General features: G+C 35.5%; 1 protein-coding gene across 1 annotated transcript in view; it reads left to right on the top strand.

The window, feature by feature from the left end:
• Positions 1 to 22,944, top strand: part of LRPPRC (leucine rich pentatricopeptide repeat containing) — a 99,060-nt gene that overhangs the window by 40,565 nt on the left and 35,551 nt on the right. The window contains exons 16-25 of the mRNA XM_018055178.1: positions 1,050 to 1,107; positions 2,200 to 2,306; positions 2,524 to 2,601; positions 3,130 to 3,174; positions 3,517 to 3,621; positions 4,604 to 4,734; positions 5,440 to 5,525; positions 6,950 to 7,157; positions 14,408 to 14,532; positions 15,035 to 15,141. Of these exons, the coding sequence (XP_017910667.1) occupies positions 1,050 to 1,107; positions 2,200 to 2,306; positions 2,524 to 2,601; positions 3,130 to 3,174; positions 3,517 to 3,621; positions 4,604 to 4,734; positions 5,440 to 5,525; positions 6,950 to 7,157; positions 14,408 to 14,532; positions 15,035 to 15,141 (1,050 nt within the window). The remainder of the gene's footprint in view (positions 1 to 1,049; positions 1,108 to 2,199; positions 2,307 to 2,523; positions 2,602 to 3,129; positions 3,175 to 3,516; positions 3,622 to 4,603; positions 4,735 to 5,439; positions 5,526 to 6,949; positions 7,158 to 14,407; positions 14,533 to 15,034; positions 15,142 to 22,944) is intronic.

Raw genomic sequence — 22,944 nt, 5'->3', positions numbered from 1 at the left:
GGGTCACAAAGAGTTGGACACGACTTAGCAGTTGAGCAGACACTATCTAAAGAGCGAATAAGTTCAATCGTAGTATACACATGAAGTAATCGCTCATATCACTTCAGAAACCTATGCTTCCTTTCTTACTATCTCCAGGCTGTTGATATATAGTCTGAATACCGTGTTCAAAAGTTACACATCAGTATCGTAGGTTTTTGTCATCAAATACGTTTGGATTTTTTTAATTGAAATTTGTGGGTAGAGTTAATGTTGAGTAAGTCTTTTAATTTGTGTATTCAGTTGATAATAATCAATGAGAACAAACGTATTACAACTTTTGACCTCCTTTTGTTTTAAGTAAGTAAGAGTTAGTTGCTCAGCCCTATCCGACTCTTTGTGACCCTGTGGACTGCAGCCTGCTAGGCTCCTCTGTCCGTGGAATTCCCTAGGAAGCAATTCCTGGAGTGAGTTGCTATTCCCTTTTCTCCAGGGAATCTTCCTGACCCAGGGATTGAACCCAGGTCTTCTGCATAGCAGGCAGATTCTTTATCATCTGAGCCACCAGGAAAGCCCCCTTTTTGTTTTAATGCCATTAAAATGACTGGCAAAATGTTGAAAAACTTAAAAGATTATTTAGTGTTTCAGGATATTTTACTTTCTTACTGCTGTAAAACTTCATTTAAAAGGAGGAAACTGGTTGAATTTCAGCAAGACCAAAAACAGTACAATGGCAAATAACATTGGTTGATGCTTCCTGTAAGCTGTTTTCTACAGTAACAATTTATTTAAAACAATATATAACCAGAACAGTTTAGAGGTTTTCTTAGTGATGTATCATGAAATACTGCAGTTTTCCTTCAACATGGGTTTGTTTTGTTTTTAAAAGACTAACCTGTTATTTAAAAACGAAACAATCTCCTTGGCAAGTTGGGGTGGTGTTGAATTACTGTGACATAGAGTAATACCTTACTAGGGAGAGGCTTTATTATTTCAAGAATTCAATTTCAGATTGTGTTTGTTCTAATTTGCTTCTATTGCTGCAATGCACGCATTTTCTGTCTTACCAGATAACAGAACTGTTGTACAAGGATGGACGTTATTGCCAGGAGCCTCCAGGACCAACGGGTAGCGTTTCAATTTTGATGATTGTAACTTATCCACAAATCCATTCTTCTGTGTAATGATGGGCTAGAAGGATTACAGCAGTAAACATTTTGTTTTTGAAAGTGAAATTTGAAAACATTTGTTTATAAATCTTTACATTGATAACCGCATCATTTTGAGATCTGTGAGGTGTTTGGTATTACCATAATTGTTTTTCTAAAGACAGGGTTGGGAGGGTTTTTCTTTTCAGATATTGAGGAAATGCTTCTGATAGCATCCATCAAAATAGCCTTAAAAGTCAGTAATCTGTAGTGTTTATGTGATTTTAATGTTTTGCAGGTATAATTTAGACATATAGAATGGTAAAGAGGTCTTGTAGATTTTTCCACTATTTATTACCAAAAATACATTATTTTGACATTTAATGATTTTTGTTTTCATGTGATAAAGCCTAGCATATGTGGTTTTCTGTTAAAACTCACACACACACACATAAAACCATATGGTATCTTTCTTGAAAGTTCGTATTTTTCTATCCTGTGTATTAACACATGGCCCTATACATTTTATGCTTGGATGCATAGGAAAATTACTGTTGTTACGAAACATCTTTGTTAATCTCGGTTTTTCATTGGCTAATAGGCAGCTCTCCACAGGAATATTACATCTTATTAAAATTATTTAACTTTCTATACTCAACATTTACCAATCCTCTAATTTTATGTTTCCCTAAATATTGCCCACAAAAAATTAATATAGAAATAAATACGAGGCATTTATTTATTCTCACTATTTGTGATTTGGACAGGAAAGGGGTAAGGCCTTGGGCAGGACCACTTCTGTCACAGAGTGGTAGAAAAAAATAGATTGAAGTAAGATTCAGTACCGAAAAGCTGTCACTTGGTCTGAAAATAATTAATATTCCTTTCACTCACCAGTTAGATGTGTGCTCCCAAACCACATAATCTCTATGCCTCAGTGATCATTGTTGCCATTTCAGAGCCTCTCATCAGGGTGACATCTCACACCAAAATGATTTCTTATAAATTAATCTTGATAACATGACAGTCTCAGTAATTTTAGTGGAATGCTTTCTCTTGTTTTTTTCCACAGAAGCTGTTGGCTATTTTCTTTATAACTTGATTGACAGCATGAGTGACTCAGAGGTACAGGCCAAGGAGGAGCGTTTGAGACAATACTTCCATCAGCTGAAGGAGATGGTACCATTTCATTTTTTGCTATATAATGCCTGTCCTGTCTGACATGTATCTATTAGATTTGAAATTGCTGCTTTTAAGTACAACCAGACCACTTCTCAATGACATACATGACTTGGAGACTTAAATTATGTCCGAGATAATTTCTGTTAGACAAATTTCAGTTTGGTTGTCTAAAACTTGTTTTTTTTTTTCCTTTTCCTCCCTCCCCTTTGCACAGAATGTAAAAATTCCTGAAAATATCTACAGAGGCATTCGTAATCTGCTGGATAGCTACCATGTTCCTGAATTGATTAAGGTGTGTGTGAAATAATAATCAACTTCTTAAAATGCTCAATTTATATATAGAAGCATGTCAAAGTTTTTTTTTTTTTAATTTTTATGTTTACTTTATTTTACTTTACAATACTGTATTAGTTTTGCCATACATTGACATGAATCCACCACGGGTGTACATGCATTCCCAAACATGAACCCCCCTCCCACCTCCCTCCCCATAACATCTCTCTGGGTCATCGCTGTGCACCAGCCCCAAGCATAGAGGCATGTCAAAGTTTTATTTAAATATATTGCTTTTGGCCAAAATTTATTTAAATGTGATAGCCTTTAAAACAAGGCTTTTTATTGATTATTGGTGAATGCTGTTTATATATTGAAGAATGTATTTTAAAGTGTTTTTTACAGTGGTTTTAAGTCTGAAGAGAATTTCAGGAATATTTTGGGAAATGGAAAAATAAAAAGAAATGAGACTTACAAAATTTGCTTTTGACATTTGCTAGTATATTTTCCATATGTTTTCTAATCCTAATTTAAATCCTGATTTTAGGATGTTAATATATTGGTTGAAAGAGAGAAGACAGACTCTAGAAAAGTAAGTATGTTTTTTGAGTAGATTCTCCATGCTGTAATAACCTCATTTAATGAGAGTTCTAGATTATGTCCTTTTAAAACTGGTGGTTCCTAACATTTTTGCCTCTAGCATAGTTCTAAGAAGTTGGTAAAAGCCATTTACCAGAAATTATATCTAAGAAATCTGCATATAATATCAGGAGCTTTATAAACCCCTCGAGTCCATCCCAAATCCCACATTAATATCCTTGATAGCATTTATGACATTTAGGAAAGGGCAGTTCAAAGAGAAGAGTGACAAGGGGTGCATTTTCTTTGTAGTAAATTTCTTTTTTTCTTTTTTCTTCCCATTTCTGCTTCGCAGCCTTCATCATCTGATTTGGAGTCTAAACTTGAAAAGCTAAAAGCTGAAAATCAACCTATAGGTGATATCCTAAAGCAGCTCATAGTAATGCTATGTTCAGAAGAGGTAACGTTTGTTTAAATACTTTAAATTGCTATTAAGGTAAAAAATTCTTTACAGATAAAAGTAAGCAAAGCCCAATATGAAATTTATTATTTTTAAAATTGATTATTATACGTCATGTCTGTGAAGAATGCAATTAAATGAGAGGTTAACTAACTTCAGCTACACCTTGAATGGCATGTTTTCGGGTTGCCGTAGTTTGTTTACGATAATCTGCAAAGTGAATGATAGTAACAGCCGTGATAGGTTTATCATACATGCCAAATGTCCTTTCAAGCCATGGCTCCGGTCTCTCATATCTAGATTGTCAAGCAACTGATACATGCAGTAGTCATTTGCAAGTCAAATATTACTAGGTTGTTAATGCAGGGATTGAAATTCCATTTTCCTGCTGGAAAAAAGCTCTTTCTGAGATAAAGGGTCTCTTGCCTTTTTTCAGCAGGCGTCCAGCTGTACTTTGTGTTCATTTTAGTGTGTGTCTGCAATTGGGGTATATCACTAGACTTTTTCAGTTTCTAGTTCAGTGTCATTTGGTCGTATGCCTGTGTTTTAAGGGGGAAAAAATACAGCTGACTTTAAGGTTATAATATGGCACTATTAAATTCTAAAATATTTCCTGCACATTACGGACTGTGAGGAACTTGGCAGTGATATATATTTCTATGCATGGAAATTGGACTCACTTGGTACATATTTAATCTGGAAGTCTTTTCATAATACAGTATCCAAACCTAAAGCATCAAATTTAGCATAGTGGTCAGTTTTGCAGCGCAGATAACAAATCTTTTGAATCCTTCATATATATCTTTTCCTGCTTTTTAGAAGGTGGATTAAAAATATCAGGGAGCAAGATGAAGTTAATAATGTGTATCCATTTATTTTAAAAGTAGTGTTAACTTTTTTTACACTCTGAACATGGAAACTAGAAATTTCACAGTTTTATATTAATTTCTTACTTCTTTTTAATTTCCTTCCTTTATTTTAGAACATGCAAAAAGCTCTTGAATTGAAGGCAAAATATGAATCAGATATGGTTGTCGGTGGCTATGCAGCTTTAATAAATTTGTGCTGTCGACATGATAATGCAGAAGATGCATTGAACCTGAAACGAGAATTGTGAGTACCCTGGCACTGAAACAAATCATCAGCATTTATGCTGCTATACAGTCCTTGGTGGCTCATGTAGAGTGAAGACCGCTCTGATATAATGTAAATTTTAAAAATTCTCTTTTGTGAGTGCTTTTGAAATTTCATACTGTAATACTCTTTGATTAATTATGGCTTGTTTTCAGCAAGAAGTCTTTGTTTAAGTGTGATAAGACATTCTATTTCTTGAAGCCAAGATTTTTTCCTCTTGATTATACAACTGCATATCACAACAGTGATGTAACTATGATATAAGGCTTGTTAAATATTCCCCTTTCTGTACTGTAGTGTGAACAGAATTCTGTCCGTTTCTCAGGTATCCTTGGCTTCCCACTGATAGATTTACCAAATAAAAATGTCTCTTGGGAGTATTTCAGTATTTGCAACAAAGTGAGAATCACCTTAAGTGCCATGAAACAGAAGCATTCCTTATTCGTATCGTTTGCAGATGGAAAGATATAGTATAAATGTAGTATTACATTTTTACTTCTTTGAATATAATTGCATGTAGATTTGTATATGGCCCCCCAAATAAACCTGAACTAAAAGGTAGAACCCAGTGTTAATAAAAATTCAGATTCTGAGATTTTTGGAAAAGTGATCAAGTAGATAACTGCACTGCTATTAACAGTTAAACAACTTCTAACATTATATAAATATGGCTTTAATTTTTAGTGACCGTTTAGATTCTTCTGCTGTCCTTGACACCGGCAAGTATGTAAGACTCGTTAAAGTATTGGGAAAACATGGCAAGCTCCAAGGTAAGCATCAGCACATAAAGGAAATGTGTGATGCAAGTATCTTGCCACTGGAATAACATGTGAATTGATATTAATGGTATATCATGTCCATCCTGCAAAGTGCTTGAACACTTTGCATACAAATTTGCATGTGAATCCAACCAGAGCTGCATGGACAGTGTAGGCCATTAGTTTTAATGGATTGGCAAGCTTGTCATTTACATTTGCACAGCTCAGTGCTTTTTGCATTTCTGCAGCTAGTTTTTATTAGCATTGCTGTTTGGGTTGAGTTTGAAGATCATGACTTATGGCACAGTTTGCCTATATGCCTGCACTAATGGCTTTGTTTTTGCTTAAGAACACTGGAAGGCTGAACATAAATCCTGTAAATATAACCTTTATTTAAGAATATGAATTTTGCAGGTGTCTTTGTCTTCACTTCTAATAGCATTAACAAAATGTATACTTCAATAAGGTTTCACATAGAAGTTTGCAGGAAGAGCCTAACTGATTATACAGTTGATGTGTATCCTCTAACTTTCTTACAGTTGGGGGGGATAATGCTAAGCCTAATATAATTATACTTAATAATTTATTTTTAACTATTTATTTCTTAACTTTCTCATTAGGCTTTATTTGGAAGCTTTAAAAAAAAACTCCCTGTCTTCCTTTAATTCCTAGAGAAGATTTTTTGTTTTTAAATCATTATAGTGAAAAATGTATGGAGAAAGTATTTGACTTGATCGTAGAATTTTTCCCTAGGAAATTTTTCTAACACAGACAGTCCTTTATGAAGATTAGCCTGCTTTTTAAAATCACTTTCTATAAAGCGGTCAAAACATTTTGTCTGTGCAATAATTAATAACAACATTATAAAAATGCACTTATTCCATATCCTAAAATGTTTGTTTCTGCCTTCCTAATGAAGCTTAATGAATCTAATGTATTAACATGCAGTCTTTTGGAAAGCTTTCATTGGCTCTGCTTGGCTAATTAGTATCGACATAGCAAACAGGCCCTATCGGTATCAGACCATTAGTCTGGCTGTATATACAGTGTAAACACATCTTTATTATCTGGCCTCCTGACAAGCCATCTGCTGAAGAAACAATGGTGTGATTTAGCAGATGTTAGCTCTGAATGATAAAAGCATCCATTTAGGAGGATCTTACAGCTATAGGGCAGACCGTACAGGGTTATGTGGTGCAGAGTGGGCACACAGTCCCTATCTATAATTTGTAGTCAAAGTTGCAGGGAAATGATAAAACCATGCTATTGTGGATTTATAATTGTAGTCTCGTTTAGAAATGCAAGTAGTAATTAACTTGAAATCGGCATTATACACTAGAATTTACATTCCTGCTGGGCTTGAAATGCTGTTTTAATAGCAGTTTGTTTTCCCTACATGAAATTACCTAAGGGTCTTTTGTGCTACTTCATTGTAGATGCTATTAACATTCTAAAGGAGATGAAAGAGAAGGATGTTCCTGTCAAAGATGCAACAGTCTTGTCCTTTTTCCACATCCTAAATGGCGCAGCTTTACGAGGTGAAACCGAAACAGTGAAACAGTTGCATGAAGCCATCGTGACCCTAGGGTTAGCGAAACCATCTACCGCCTTAAGTTCCCCATTGGTCACCCTATATCTGGAAAAGTAAGTTAATTGAATTTTCAGTTTTTAATGTTGGCATTGAAATAATGAATCTAATCATACAGGGATTATATTTTGTAAATTTTCTGTGATGCTGCGGAAGCCTTATTTGCCACAGAATAAGAGAATGTCTATGGTGTAGGTGACCTTTAAAATTGCCAACCGCCCTGTGGTCCTATGGATTACTTCTCAGTGGAAAGATCTATGTTGGTTTTTTGGGGGGGTTTTTTTTGGTGGGGTATGTGATGATACTACATGGAACCGAATCTAGTTTTCCCCAGTTTTGAGCCTTATAAGTGTCAATTATAATAAATATAAGAAAGGATTCTCCGGGGCTTTTGGTTATGCTTCATCACTGTTGTTCAGGTTGTGATGTGGCAGTGTCTCTTGAGGGATCCTTTTTTCCGTGTAGTGTTTTAACTGTGTACACCAACACAGGAGTCACTGTAGCTTTGCTAAGTTATTGTAGAAGATGTCTCTGTGTCTTGTGGCAAGAAGATGAATTTTGTTAATAGGGTAAGGTTTACTGAGTTTGAAAATGTCTGTATTTGGAATGTTCATGTTAGTGCCCAATTTAAGGTATTTTTTTCAAGTGTAAATCATAAAGTCAACCTATGTTCTAGTACAGAGTGAAACATTTTAGTAAGATAATAAAGCATCCTTTATTACCTTCTTTTCCTCTAGCATTTGTTTTTCTTTTCTGTTTTTAAAAATTTCTCAGATCTTACCCCTTTGCCATTCCCTTCCATGACTTAGCGCAGTTTTCTAATCTGCTTATTTTGGAATTGAGGTTTTCTCATTTAGTTTGGATGTTGCTGTATCAATGCCAGGATGTTGCTGTATCAATGTAAATGATAAATCTTAGTGTATTCATATTCTTCCCAAATTTCTGGTAGTTTTTCTTTATTTGCTAAGAGCACAATTAATTGAATATAATGAATGATTTAATATTGAATTGAAGGTGTGGAATAAAAAACATCTAACTATGTTATGTTTATACATATGTATATATGTGCACACACGTTCGTACACACAAATGTTTTGTGAAATAATTTCTTTGACATCCAATCAAAAAACAGTTTATCAACTTAGGTGATTTGGCTAAGTCTTTAACCTCCACAATCTCAGCATTACATCTTTTTAAAGAATAGTGATTCAAACAATTACTGTGTTATTGAGTTCTCGTGTTCACAGCCAACTTTATATAGAAATCCTGTAATTAATATGCTTCCTCCAAGAATTTTTTTGATGATCTCAAAAGACCCATCTCTGCAGATTGCATGTGGAGCTCTGCAGAGGGGTTTGAAAGAAATGGGCCCAGTGCCCAGAAGAATTAGACCCTCCTCCATCAGTGGGCAAAAATAAAATAATTAACAATGAAAATGAGGCCATGGTAGAGAAGTATCTTACAAACAGAAATACCGTGAGACAGAAGATGAAAAGTTTTCCCAGAAGGGTCTGCAGATGGGGCTCATGAACCAAGGAGAACTTCCCCCAAGGAAAATGGAAAAAGCATGGGATTCAGATGTTAACATGGAGCATACTTTGTGCTTCTGATTTAATAGTACAGAGATTTGTTTGTCTCAGTTAAATTTGACTGTCCCTGTTAATTGGGCTAGAGAAATGTAAATTAGTACCTTTTATGATTTTTTTTTTTACTGCTTTCAGATATAAAGAGAAATTGTTACCTTCTATTTTTATTTGCCTACCTTTTTTTTTTGTTTTTTTGCTGTCTGTGCTTTGCAGAGACTTTTTACCTGACAAGATCTTTCAGTTTCATCTGTCATGATAAAAACTTTCTGTCGACTCTTTTGAAGAGTCAGAAAGAAGAAATTAAGGAGAGAAAGGAAATTTCATGTTTTGCAGAGAACAGTAGTAGCACTCCTAGTTGGGGCTAAGTTGCAGGAAAACAATTGATTTTGAAACTTATTTTCAATTGTTTTCTCCCAAATGATGGAAGTTAGCTAATTATTTAGAATCATGACAAGTGCAGTACTAGGATTAACTACACTGGCCTCCCCAAAAGTCTACATATATTTGATTTGATTAAATATGTTAGGTCTTCAATAATATCATGTAACTGGCCTCAGCAGGTATAAGCTCATCTGGATAATGAGCCTTTTATTCAAACTTGAGGTAAAATTAAGAGAAACATTTCAAAGCATGTACAAAATCTTCATCCTTTCCTTTTTGGAAAATCATTGCCAGACTGTGAAGAAGGCTGTCACTTACATACTGTAATTCTGGAACAAATCTGTGAGGTTGAATTCCTTAGAAAGGTGATCTTTAAGATTCAGTAGATTTTAATTTTGAACTGATTTTTCCAGCATCGGATAAAACACAGGAGAAATTTAATTGTATCTGTCTGTTACTGGAATAGTGTATAAAATCCTTATTGTTATGAAAAATAATACATTTTGTTTTATTCGTTTGCTCAGGGAAATCCAAAATAATGACGGGTTTGTAAAATTTTGAAGAAGTTGTTTAATCTGATTTGTATTGTCAAAATAATGCTTGTACCGAACAGAAAAGAAACATGCTAAATTGAACAAAATTTTCATGTGTTTCGTTTACATTGGGGTTCTATAAGCCACATGTCTACGTGTAGTCCACATGAACATTAAACATTTTCCTTTGTAACTACTTAAAAATATTTTTTTAATTGAAATCATGCTGGATTCAGAAAGATGACCTGGATACTCCATATTAAGAAAGAAAGAAAAATGTTTTAAAGTAGGTTAAAAGAGCTTTTGATTAGTCTTTATGCTATGGTAAAGGAAATAAAATTAATGAAATCTGGCCATTAGTTTTAAAAGCCCTAAGAATTTGTATGATGCAGTTTCAGATTCACTTCTTGTATAGCTGATCCACTTTGGTTTCATTGCATATGAAAAATATTTGAAGCTGTTTAACTGGATTATTTAGTGCAAATGATCAAAGAAACTTTAATTTCTGCTTTCCATTAAGGATTTTTCTATGCTGATTTGTGCTATAAGCTGTATATACCCACATGCATTTCATTTAAGTGAATCATGGACTTTGTGCATATAATCCTCCCAGAATTCTTGCTATGTTAATCTTGAGTTCTTCATAAAGAAACTCCCAGTTTCTGTAAGATGAACCTATGCCAGTACATTTTAAAACTCACACACTGTAACACTTCAGTGTGTTGCAGAAGTGGAAATATACTTTTTTAGGATGGTGGTTATTCTGTCATATACACTCCCCTTTAATTTTGGCATCTTCATTTGTACTGGATACTTTTATTATTTATGGGAATGCTTGCCTTCTAGAGTAAAACTCTTTATGTGCTGAAAGGAAATTAAGGAGGTTTGGCTCTTTTACTCCATTATTGCAATTAAGAATTTAGCATCATCTGTGCCAAAGGACAAAAGTGGTTCATTTGCCCTAGGGGAACAGGACAGTGATAAGATGATTTTTCGTCAAGGATCATTGGGTCGTAATTAAGTTACATTCATGGCTATTGCTTTTTGAAGGATGATTGGTAAATGACAGGCTTCATGTGCTTAGTACGGACAGTGTTCAGTAGGGTTTTTTCTCCCTCTGTCAGAAAATCCTGTTGAGCCTGATAATGTAAATGTGGCATTTTATTCTGAACAAAAGAGCAGGGAAATGAGCTATCTTGTCTAATCATTCAGTTGTTTAACACCGACTTCCAGTTTAGACTCAATTGGCTGGAAAGCACTTGACATGTGAAGTTAGTGCTGTTCCGAACGCATGTTTGAGTAAATTTTAAAGTAAGTGACAGCTAAATTGTACCTAGGGAAATTACAAAGCCTTCAACACAGTTAATTTTTTGGGGAGGATTAGTTGTAATTGCAACACCAGTCTCCTTGAAGATTCCTCATTTATAGATGATGAACAGAAAAAAAAAAACATTTAGCTCTTTCAGGGACTGGTTCTCTTAACAGAATAATTTTTGCAAAGTCTGTGGTTTCTCCTGGAATGATTTCTTTCCACACTGAACATCTGCTTAAGATTTATAGACTAGTCGGTGTTTAAGAGTGTTAAGGTGTTTTTTCCCCCTCTCCCGTGTTTTGAACTTTTTTTCTCCCCAATGACCTTCTTTTCTCTAGTGATTTCAGATTTTGAGAGCTTTTCAGTCAGTAAGCTCTTAAGGTAAATTGCCACTTCACCAGCACTTTATGCATAATGTTGAAGCACTTTATTCCAATTAAAAAAATCAATATTTGTCATTTAAAATTTTGATTAAATTAAGTATGCTCTCTGAATTGGAAGTTATGGGTAAGCAGACTTAAGTTTAAAGCTATCGATAGGTAAATAGATAGTTATCGCTGATTGTTCTTGTTCTAACAGTTCAAGTTTGTATGAGACACATTTGTGAATTTTAGTTTATTTATAAAGAAGTTTGATTTAGGAGGGCTTTCTTTTCTGGTATCGTTATAAAATCTTTCTTCCATTCTGCTTTTATTTCATCGGCTTGTAGAATTTTGATTAAAGTCATATTGAGTTAATTTGCATCGGTCACAAATGCTTTTAAATGATTGTTTACTTTCAATTAACATATATTTTATTTATGAAGATTACTTTATGTATATCATTGAAATACTTTGAGGGGTGTCTAGTCATTGAAAATAAATATCATAGTGGATTTTTCTTAGAGATAATAGTATGTTAGAGTTGGTTTTCACTTAGTATTATTTGAGGTTTCTGAAAGCAGTGGCTAAATTTTTATTTCTATTTAGAGTAGAGTTTTAAATCAGTTCTAGTGTTTTCAAGCATACAGAGGAAAGCAAAGTTGTTTTAGGGTATAGAATTACTCTGATCACTTAAATCTTCTCCCACGTTTTGGGTGTAAAGCAGTTTCAGCCCTTTTCCGTTTGATATTTTGCTGCACTTCCTGATGTAATCCTGCCTAATACAAGTAGTAGTCATGTGATGGTTTTCTCTGCTGGTGTGAAACATTTGAGATGATGAACCTACTAAGCTCAAGTTCATAGAACCTCACATTAGAGGATTCGAACTGAGAGGAGACCCAAAGATCCTTGAGTTCAACCGTTGTGATAATCTACTTTTATCACCACTTCTTGAGATGTGTAACATTGTTATAGCCAAGCTGTGTGTAGTACTTGTCAATTAGAATTGAAATTCAAAAGTCCTATGAGTAGACAACTGTTTTAGCAATGTCAGTTTTAGATACTTTCTCATATTTTTAATTTCCATAACCAGAATTGTCAGGCTTAAATAGTAAAGATTAATGATGACATCAAATTATATGAGGAATGGACATTTTTGTCTCTTTCTTAAAGTTACATGATCCAGCCAAATGCAAGTCAGAATGTAAATAGGAAATGAAAAGAAATGACTAGTCATTAGTTATTTCTATCTATGAAATGTTTCATTACAGATTTTTAATTCATTTTGTTGGCAACCTGGGATGAGTGACATTGTTATTTAAAATTACTAACAAATATATATGAATTATTTCCATTTTGCTATCCATGTCTTTTCTGTTGTTGTTCTGAGCATGTGTAATCTTCAGAAGCATGTATTTGGAGACCAAAGACTATTAGCGTTTCTGTTTGATTGACTGAACAGTTATTCATTCATTTATTGAAAGCTTTGACCTAATGTAGGGAAAATATAATTGAGATACAATACTATTCTAGTTTGGGAATTGACCTGAAAAAACAAATCATCCTGCCTTTTAAAAATCTGTTATGTGTAAGTTTTTCTTCTGAAAATATTTTGGTAGTTTTTCCCTTAAATGGAATTGTGGAAAGGTAATAACTGAACTTGTATCTGAAGCAAAGGAAAATACTGATTATATAAAGCTTTATATCATATGTGGTAGCTTCTGTAGCATTTCCCTTGTATGACAGTAATCTAGCCTGCAACATCTACTTGCAGTTTTGAAATTAACCTGTAATTTAGTCTTCACCCCAAATGACAAAAATTCAAATGACTCTGTGGGGTACCAGAAGATGCACTGTAAACAGGGCTCAGTAAGGGGATGAGGTGGAGTTCCATTCCGATCGGCTCATTTTCACTGTGTCAGTATTATTGCAGTAAAATTAACACTTCTTCATGGTATTGTGCTTTTTAGTTCAGTTTAAAATCTTAATCTGGATAAAATAGTAATTCAATCTAGGGCAACGTAACATTTGTATAATGAACCAAAATGTTAGGGCTTCAGTGGAAAATTTTAAAAGGCTTTTCTTCCTTTCAAAAACTGTTGCACGTGTGAGAGAAATATGTTTTCTCCACAAAGATTATCACTAGCTATACTTTTCAGTCCATACCTGTAACCATGTTTGTTTGTTTGTTTGTTTTCTAAGTACATCTCATACTTTCTTTTAAAAAAATCTTATAAATTTATTATTCCAAATTATATCACCATATTAGGCTAAAGGAACAACATTGCTTTTTAATAGGGCATAATGTATAATTAGATGTACTCTGAAAGGGGGAGTCCAATGACCTGGTGGCAGTGCCTTCCCAGTGGCCTTAGGCTAATCAGTCAGTCTCTAGAGGCCTTGATTTCCTCATCTATTTAAAAATAAAGGAAAGTGGCAGGTAGACGTGGATCACATTACCTAAACAGCTTTCCCAAGGCCTTAATAACTTCTTATACGGTTGTTTCCCAAAGGATAAAATAGATTTTGAGGACCCACAGAATATATTTCCATACTCTTATTTAATAAATAACTTAATGAAAATGTCTTTTTACTTTAATTAATTACACACCTACTATGAGTCCTGAAGTTATTTCCTCCTTATCCGGAGAGGCAACAGTTTGAAAATTATGATGAGAAAGGTGAATGTGCTTGAAAAGTTCTTGATGACCATTGATGCACGTTTAGTAAAGTTTCCCAAATCTGAAATTATTGAGAACCATAAACTGAAGTGGTTGGAAAAAATATTTGACAGTAGCCCTTGTTTTTAGAAATAATGCATCCTTATAGCAACTTCTATATAATATGAGGAAATGCCTTCGTCTTTTGGACTCTTTAAAAAGTGCCATTTAGCAAGTGAAATAATAAAAAGGTGCCTTTTAGCCGAGGAAGCAAGGAGCCACTAATGATGTCTGTACTCTGAGCATTGATTTCTGTGTGAGGATTATTTCTTGTGTGTTTGTTTGTTTTTTCCATTTTGGCTTCGTGGTGGTCTACTTAAGTAAAAGCTGCCTGTCTACTTTTTGACTGGTCACTGTGTATCTCTCAGATTAATTAGATATATTTTTTCATTGTTAATATTTTGTTGTTTCCAAGGGATGACTTACCTGCTGCTCTTGAAAGCACCATTGACTGCTATGAAAAGTATAAAATCCTGCCAAGGATTCATGATGTCTTGTGTAAGCTGATAGAGAAAGGCGAGACTGAGCTAATTCAGAAAGGTCAGTCACCTTCGGATATCTTAGGGTTGTTAGTCTTTTTTTTCCTCCTCTTTCTTGCTTGTGTAATCTTAATGTGTTGCTGTGAGGAGAAAATTTAACAGGAAGACAAGCACATCCAGAGAAACTTTTGTTGTGCTTCTGAGTTGAAGAGGAAAATATCAGGTAAATTTTTTTAAGATTACAGATGTCCTTGTGTTTAGTAACTGTTCATTTTGAAAAGTTGCCCTTTGTTAATTTTTTTGCTCCACTTCTTGATGATCTGCCTTTGTGGGGATTTTCATCCTTAATCTCACCAGGTCTCTCTGAAACTAGTCGTAAGTGCTTAATGTCATAAATATATGCTGTTAGGTAAAGAACGTGACAGAAAATTGTTTCATATAGCTATAAGCTCTAGGTTATTCTGAATATTTATTTTAAAGGTTTCTGATATTCAGAATTCCTCAAGTGATACTGTGTTACTCTCCATTTTTTCTTCTAATATATTTTCTTCTTTCCTCTCTAGCAATGGACTTTGTGAGCCAAGAACAGGGTGAAATGACTATGCTCTATGATCTCTTCTTTGCCTTCCTACAAACAGGAAATTACAAAGAGGCCAAGAAGATCATTGAGGTATGATGTTAACTACAGTATTCTAATTGTACAGCTATTTAGACTCTTAATTAGAATATGTTTTTAAATTTTAACCTTTAATTACACTTTTTTTGATTCATGTTAATATAATTCAGTCCCAATAATGTGGGGTTGGGCAGGAGACTCGGCCAGCTTCTTTATTGTATGTAATTACAGTTCAGAAAAGGCAGCCTAGTTGTATATTGAATTTGTTTCTTCACTTTGTTAAATTCACTGTTATATATCAAAATGACATTTGCATATTAAATCTTGGATTGTGGAACAATTAAATTAAACTGGCATTCCTGGGTGTAAAGTTGCTAATCCTCTTTGCCAAGGAATTCTTTGTTCTTAAAAGCAGTGGAATTTAATTTGCTGCAGACCATGCTCAGATTTATTTGTAAAGCTTGTCTACAAGTTAATCAGCCAAACAAGTGCTGTCTGCAACTGTTTGGCATTTAATTCAAAATTTCTTCTTCTTTTTTTTTTTTTTCACTATGGTAAGCAGCTTATGGGAAATGGTAGGTGACAAACCTGGGCTATTTAGGATTAGTATGTTTTATCTAGGCTTGATTGAAATTTTGCTTACTGAAATTGATAAGTCAAAGGGCAACTATGAAGTCTGTCCAAATTGTGATTAATTTCACTATTAAAACAGTCCTGTGTCCCCTAAAAAATCATTTCATAGAAGATGGACACATCATCTTAGATATTGCTTAATGTGTATAAAATAAACTTGTAAATATATCAGTCATCATGTTTCTTTCAGATAGACCTTACTGCTTGCTACCCATGTCTTTTCCCAAAAGTGCCCATGATGGATGGCCCATGATAGATGAGACATAGAGGTAGTATTTGGCCTCCTTGCTTTTATGTTGATGACTACGTATAATGGATTTGAAAATACAGGCGCACAACCCAGAAAATTATTAGTTTCTCTTGACATTTTTCAAAGAAGAGAAACGTCTAGCATGAAAAAGGACTGTGAAATTAATTCAGAACTTTTCTTCTTTTTTCCTCTTCAATCCAGTCTGTCCTTCTAGCAGAGGGAAGTAGGGTGTACTGTCTCAGACAGGTGCCTTTGTAGCTCAAGTAGTTCATTTGTGTTTTCTGGGAAATGGTGTAAATTCTCTCACTTGAAAGCACACAGCATAGGTATCTGAAAATGAGGGGAGCTGCCTGCCTGTTGAGTTCTGCTACTCTATGCATGTTATCAATATAGTAAGGCACCGATCAGAGCAGAAATAAAACTCAGGTATTCAGACAATAGCGATTAGAGGTTCTACAGCAGGAAAGCAGGTGCCTCTCGTTGTGTAATAAGCAAGACATAATAGGAAGAGCAAAGGCTTAAGAGAGGGTTCTCCTTTTGTCATCTACTTCCTGTTGTGATAAAGAATAAGTTACTAAACCTTGTTAAGCTTCCTCATCTATACAATGGAATGTAGTATCTTTCTTTAAGATTCAGTCACATAATTTAGTATGTAAAGCAGCTTGCATGTTTCTTGGATTATGGTAGTAATCAATAATATTAATTCTCTTTGCCCCTAAAAGGTAGAGACTCTGTTGTCTTCTTCACCTCACGTAATTCACAAAATTATGCTTAGTGTAAGGTATATTCTTGTCATGTGAATAGGCAAGAGAAGGAGGCTGCCTCTTAATTACTTAAGGTTTTGCCAGTGTACAACAGTTAATTGAGTGTAATCATTTAGGAATGGCTGTATACTGATGGCAGAATTTTTATGGTGGAAGTGTATAGAACTGCTTAAAGGATAAAGAATAGATTTACAGAATCCTTCTGCAGTACTCTAGGGTAGGACGGCAAGGTGTGCAATATATGGAAATATTTGAGGCACATTTTTAGGGTTTTTTTTTTGTTAATGGTTAGTTGGAGTTGAATTAAAGTAGGAACTTGAATTTTTTTTTAAACTTCTTATTTTGTATTAGAGTATAGCCAGTTAACAAACAGTGTTATCAGAGTTTCAGATGAACATCAAAGGGACTCAGCCATATATATACACATACATATATCCATTCTCCCTCAAATTCCCCCTCCCATCCAGGCTGCCACTTAACAGTGGCAGAGTTCCATGTGGTATTCAGTAGGTCCTTGCTGGTTATCCATTTTAAGTATGGTTGTGTGTACATGTCCATCCCAAATTCCCTAACTGTCCCTTTTCCCCATTCTTCCCCCACCCCCCCACCCCCATCAGCAACCATAAGCTTGTTCTTGAAGTCTGTTTTGTGAGTTCATTTATATCATTTCTTTTTAGATTCCACATATAAGGGATGTCATACGATGTTCTTCCTCCTCTGTCTGGCTGACTTCACTCAGTATGGCACTGCCTAGGTCCATCCATGTTGCTGCAAATGGCATTTTCCATTCTCCTTAATCACTGAGTAATATTCTGTGTATATACGTTCCACGTCTCCTCTGTCCATTCCTCTGCCGATGGCCGTTTAGCTTGCTTCCATGTCTTAGCTATTGTAAGCAGTGCTGCAATGAGCACCGGGGTGCATGTGTCCTTTCGGATTGTGTTTTTCTTCAGATACATACCCAGGAGTGGGATTGCAGGGTTATTTGGTAACTCGGTTTTGATCTTTCTAAGGAGCCTCCATACTGTTCTTCATAGTTAGTGTACCAATTTATATTCTCACCAGCAGTGTAGGAGGGGGAACTGTATATTTTGACTGTTAAAATTCAAGGCCTGGAGTTCTCCTTTGTGATTTTTCTAAGGATTATTGAAAATCTTAAAAGTAATGAATATTAATAAATGAGGACAGTACCAGCATATGAAAGAACATAAAAAATACTGAACAACATTTTTATCATTCCCCAGAATGCAACAGTGTGTTATCCAAGGGTAGATTCACTAGGGTTGAATTTCCAAAGTAAAATATGCGATAAAGCTTCTTTCTATCCTAAGCACTGTGGGAGATAAGATAAGCCAGTCAACCAGTCATAAAAATGCTCTCATTAAATGAAGACCAAGACAAGATTTGGTGTGTTATATGACCTGTGTTTTTAAAATGAGTTGGTTTGCATATATCATAAATTATCATGTTTTAACATAGTTTTATATTTCTAACCATCATTTATTGCAGGAGAGTGGAATTATAGCTGGCATTTTGCTATATACTTTTCTGTATTTTCTTGAGTTTTCAGTAATGAAGGTATATATGTATTCTTATTCTATATATATTCAGAAAGAGTGTTGTTTTCCTCTATAAGAAAGGCTAAGGGAGAGAAAATAAATCAGACCTAGATTGATTCCCAAGGAATTAATGTGAAGCTTCTCGAACACAAGATTAATACATGAAGATAACATCTGTGTTAGACTGACAATTGTTAACTGCTATAAGAAAAATACAAATGGTTTTGAGAGTTCAAGAGAGAAACTTGTTCTTAATGTAGGAAATTAGGTGACTTTACTGATAATGGGGTTTAGGGTGTGGATTGATGGATGTGGTAGTACTCTTCACATTTGTGAGTCTGATGGGGTTGGAAGTGTGTTAAAGGTATTAGCGGTAGAGCAAAGAAGTAGAAAAGGGAAATCTCTAAATAGTTCCTTTTCTCCTCCAACTTCATTGAGATATTAGTAACACTTAACATTGTATAACTTTAAGGTGTACACCCTGTTGATTTTGATATGCTTATATATTACAGAATGATTACCATAGTAGTGTTATTTAACAGCTCCATTACCTCATGTAATAATTACCCTTTCTGTGGTGAGGACATTTAAGATCTGTTCTTAGCAGCATTCAAATATATGAGAGTGTGTGTGTACATAAGCTGTATTATTAGGTTTAATTGCGATGTTGTGCGTTAGATCCGCAGAACCTATTCATTTTAGAACTGGGAGTTTGTGCTGTTTGACCAGCGTCTCCCTGTTCCCCTCACCCCCAAGACCCTGGCAACCACCATTTTATGCCCTGGTTTTAGGAGTTTGGGTTTTTAGATTTCACATATAGGTGATAATCATAAAGACCTCCCCCTTTTCTGACTTATTTTCCTCCGCATGATGCCTTCATGGTCCGTCTGTGTTGTCGCAAATGGCAGGACTTCTGTGTGCTTGAGTGTATGTGTGTTGTGTGTCTGACTTAAGTCTCATAATTTTCAATGTACAGATCTTTCATAGCCTTGGTTAAATTTATTCCTAGGGTTTTTTTTTAATCATTTTGATAATCTTATGAATTAGGATTGTTTCAATTTTTTTTTTTCAGATATTTTGTTCCTAGTGGATAGCAGTCAAACTGACTTCTTTATGTTGATTTTGTATCCTGCAACTTTATTGAATCCATTGATCAGTTCTAATAGATTTTTGATGGAATCTTTAGTATTTTCTACATATAAGATCTTGTCATCTGCAAACAAAGCCAGTTTTATTTTTTTTCCTGATTTCCTAAATAAATCTTTCATCCTGGGGTATAGGATTTAAAAGAAATACCTTGTAAGGGTAGGTTGTTCCCAGAGACCCTTCAGTATCTGAATAAGCAGGCTGGAGTTCATTCAGAAGACAGTCAACTCTCAGCAATGTTAGAAAGAAGTTTATACTAGCAGAAGGATGTGTGATAGATGAAAGGAGATTTGGGACAGTAAGATTAATAGGATCTGAATTAGGATAGTGGTTGTGGGGATTTTCAGGACACTTTACTCAGTCATTTTAAGTGATATGTAATAGTAGATATCTCAATGCTAGTGCCCTTAATTAGCAGAAAGTATGGTGGAGACTGGGAAAGTCTGAAGGCAGGAGGAGAAGGGGACAACAGAGGATGAGATGGTTGGATGGCATCACTGACTTGATGGACACAAGTTTGAGCAAGCTCTGGGAGTTGGTGATGGACAGGGAAGCCCAGTGTGCTACAGTCCATGGGGTTGCAAAGAGTTGGGCATATCTGAGCTACTGAACTGAATTATGGTGAATTAAGGGCTTCTCAGGTGGCTCAGTGGTAAAGAATCTGTCTGCCAAGCAGGAGACACGGGAAGATCCACTGGAGAATGAAATGATAATCCACTCCTGTATTCTTGCCTGGGAAATCCCGTGGACAGAGGAGCCTGGCGGGCTATGGTCCATAGGATCGCAAAGAGTTGGACATGACTGAGCAACCAAACAACAGTGATGAATTAACAGAGGCATAAGATCATCTAAGCTCTGACTTGAGATACTTTGAGCTCTAACTTAGATCTGACAACAGCACCTCCCATTATGAACCCTTATGAAGTTGGCATTGGCAGATTTCGTAACTTAAAACTGGGTCAAGTCCTTTAACTAAGGTGGTTGATAAAATTTGCGTGGCTTCTCAGTGTGATCAATTTTCCCTTCATTTCTCTCTTCCCTTCCTTCAGTAAACAGTTATGGATCACATCTTACAGTCTGTCCTAAAGATAGACTTTAGAAAGATGAAAGTGCAATAATTGTTTTATTGTAACAGAACGTGCTATAAAAGTATTTATTTCAAGACTAGATAGATCTTTTTGAGGAAGTTATGTTTGGGCTGAGAACTAAAGGGTGAACTAGTACTCTCGCCTGGAAAATCCCATGGATGAAGGAGCCTGGTAGGCTGCAGTCCATGGGGTCGCTAGGAGTCAGACATGACTGAGCGACTTCACTTTCACTTTTCCTGTCATGCATTGGAGAAGGAAATGGCAACCCACTCCAGTGTTCTTGCCTGGAGAATCCCAGGGACGGGGGAACCTGGTGGGCTGCCGTCTATGGGGTCGCACAGAGTCGGACACGACTGAGGCGACTTAGCAGCAGCAGCAGCAGGAGCAAGGCACGTAATGAGTGGAAGCAAAAACATCTCACTCAGAGGACACTCCCTGTGCAAAGGCCCCAGAGCAGGACAGGACTTCTTTTCTTTATCCTTGTTCTTTCTCTTAAGGCTCTATCAGACGACACTGCTAAGACCACATCTAGAGTGTCTGGGACAGTGTTAAACACTGCATGTTAGCTTTATGCTCTGCTTTCTCTGTGATGTTCTTTCTTGTGTTGAAGTCAAACTCTTTTCTCTCGTCTTCAGTCGCATCCTCTGTAGGCTAACTGTCCCTTGTTCCTTCCAGTATTCTTCTGGCACATTCTGGAATGAAATGTGCAACTGGGGAAGTGTTCACAAATTATTTTTGTAAATGTATATAATAATATCAGATAAATACACTGTGTGTTGTATTTTGTCTTCCCAGTGATGTCAACCTGATTGTTCCCCCTGTGTATGCTGTGTTGTGCTTAGTCATTTTAGTCGTGTCCAGTTCTCTGCCGCCTCCATGGACTGTAGCCCATGAGGTTCCTCTGTCCATGGGGATTCTCCAAGCAAGAATACTGGAGTGGGTTGCCATTGCCTTCTCCAGGGGATCCTCTCGACCCAGGGATCGCAGGTCTCCCACATTGCAGGTGGATTCTTTACCGTCTTGAACCACCAGGGAAGCCCATGAATACTGGAGTGGGTAGCCTATCCCTTCTCTAGGGGATCTTCCTAACCCAGGAATCAAACTGGGGTCTCCTGCATTGCAGGCGGATTCTTTACCAGCTGAGCTACCAGGGAAACCCTCTGCCTGTGTATAGATTCAAGTAAAGCTTAACATGTGTTACTGTTTAAAATACACCAAGTTTATTAAGACTCACTATCAGTGCCACTACTCATCTAGTCATCTTTATAGGTTTTCTGTCCTTTATTCAATGCATATTTCTTTTGTATATATGTGAAATTGAATCATATAGCTTACATAATACTTTCTTCACCCTACATCACTGTCTCTGCATTCTCTGAACGTCAGGAAGAACTGTTCTAAAGCATTAATGACTACATTGTTCTTTTGTATAAGATTATTTGCCCATTCCTCTTTTGAGGACATTTTTCACTATTGTAAGTAGCCATCATAATTCACATCTTTACCTCCTAGCATATTTGTTTTCCAGATTATTTACTTAGGATCATTTCTCAGAAGTGGATCGTATGTTGTTATTACCATTTTTAAGGCCCCTGATGCATAAAGACAAAAATTTTGTGTGTTTATAGATGATTCCTCTTTCATGGCTCATAGTAGCAAAGATTGGACTAAAACCCAGGCCTCCTGAGTTCTAGTATTTTAGTCCCATACTTCTTTTGCTACATATTATGATAAAAAGGGTGGTATTTCTTTGTTTAGAGAAAATGACTTCATTTTAGTCAAGTTCATTCACCTCCCAGGAAAGAAGTGTTGTGGGTCATTTAAATAAATTAACACTGTTTAGATAATTCATTTTATGTTTTTAAGATTGCAGCTTAAGTCCAGGGAGAGATGGTACAAACAAGTACAGAAAGTTAAATAATGACATGAAATGTTAAATAACTATATTCAAAGTTTCTGTAGAGAATTATATCAGTTTTATTCTTAACCCTTTGAGCAGCTCAGTAATTACACAGAGATGAGTAAGAGTCTACTTTAAACTTACTTAGCATTTCTTTCTCTAACCTCGTCTCTTGAGGTTCAAACCTAGATTACAAGCTAAGCAGTATAACCAATATTAGTAACATTTTAATACTTCTGAAATTATTTTCATGTACATCTTCATATGAGCCTCACAGAACAACTCTGAGGAGTAATTAGGGTGGTGAAACTTCAGTTCAGGGTGTGAGTGTGGTTGTCATGGACTTGGAAATTACATCCTGATTTCAGATTTTCTGTTGGTTCCCTTACACCATTTCTGCCTCTGCTTCCATGATCACTCTTTTTTAAAAATTGAGTTAAGATATAATGTTTCATTAAGTTTAAGGTGTTGGAACTATTGATTTGATATATTTATATATTCAATATGGGGCTTTCCT

The sequence above is a fragment of the Capra hircus genome, chromosome 11 (assembly GCF_001704415.2).
Source record: "Capra hircus breed San Clemente chromosome 11, ASM170441v1, whole genome shotgun sequence".
NCBI lineage: Eukaryota > Metazoa > Chordata > Mammalia > Artiodactyla > Bovidae > Capra > Capra hircus.
The sequence above is the reverse complement of the archived record's forward strand: the minus strand, read 5'-3'. Positions and strand labels throughout refer to the sequence as shown.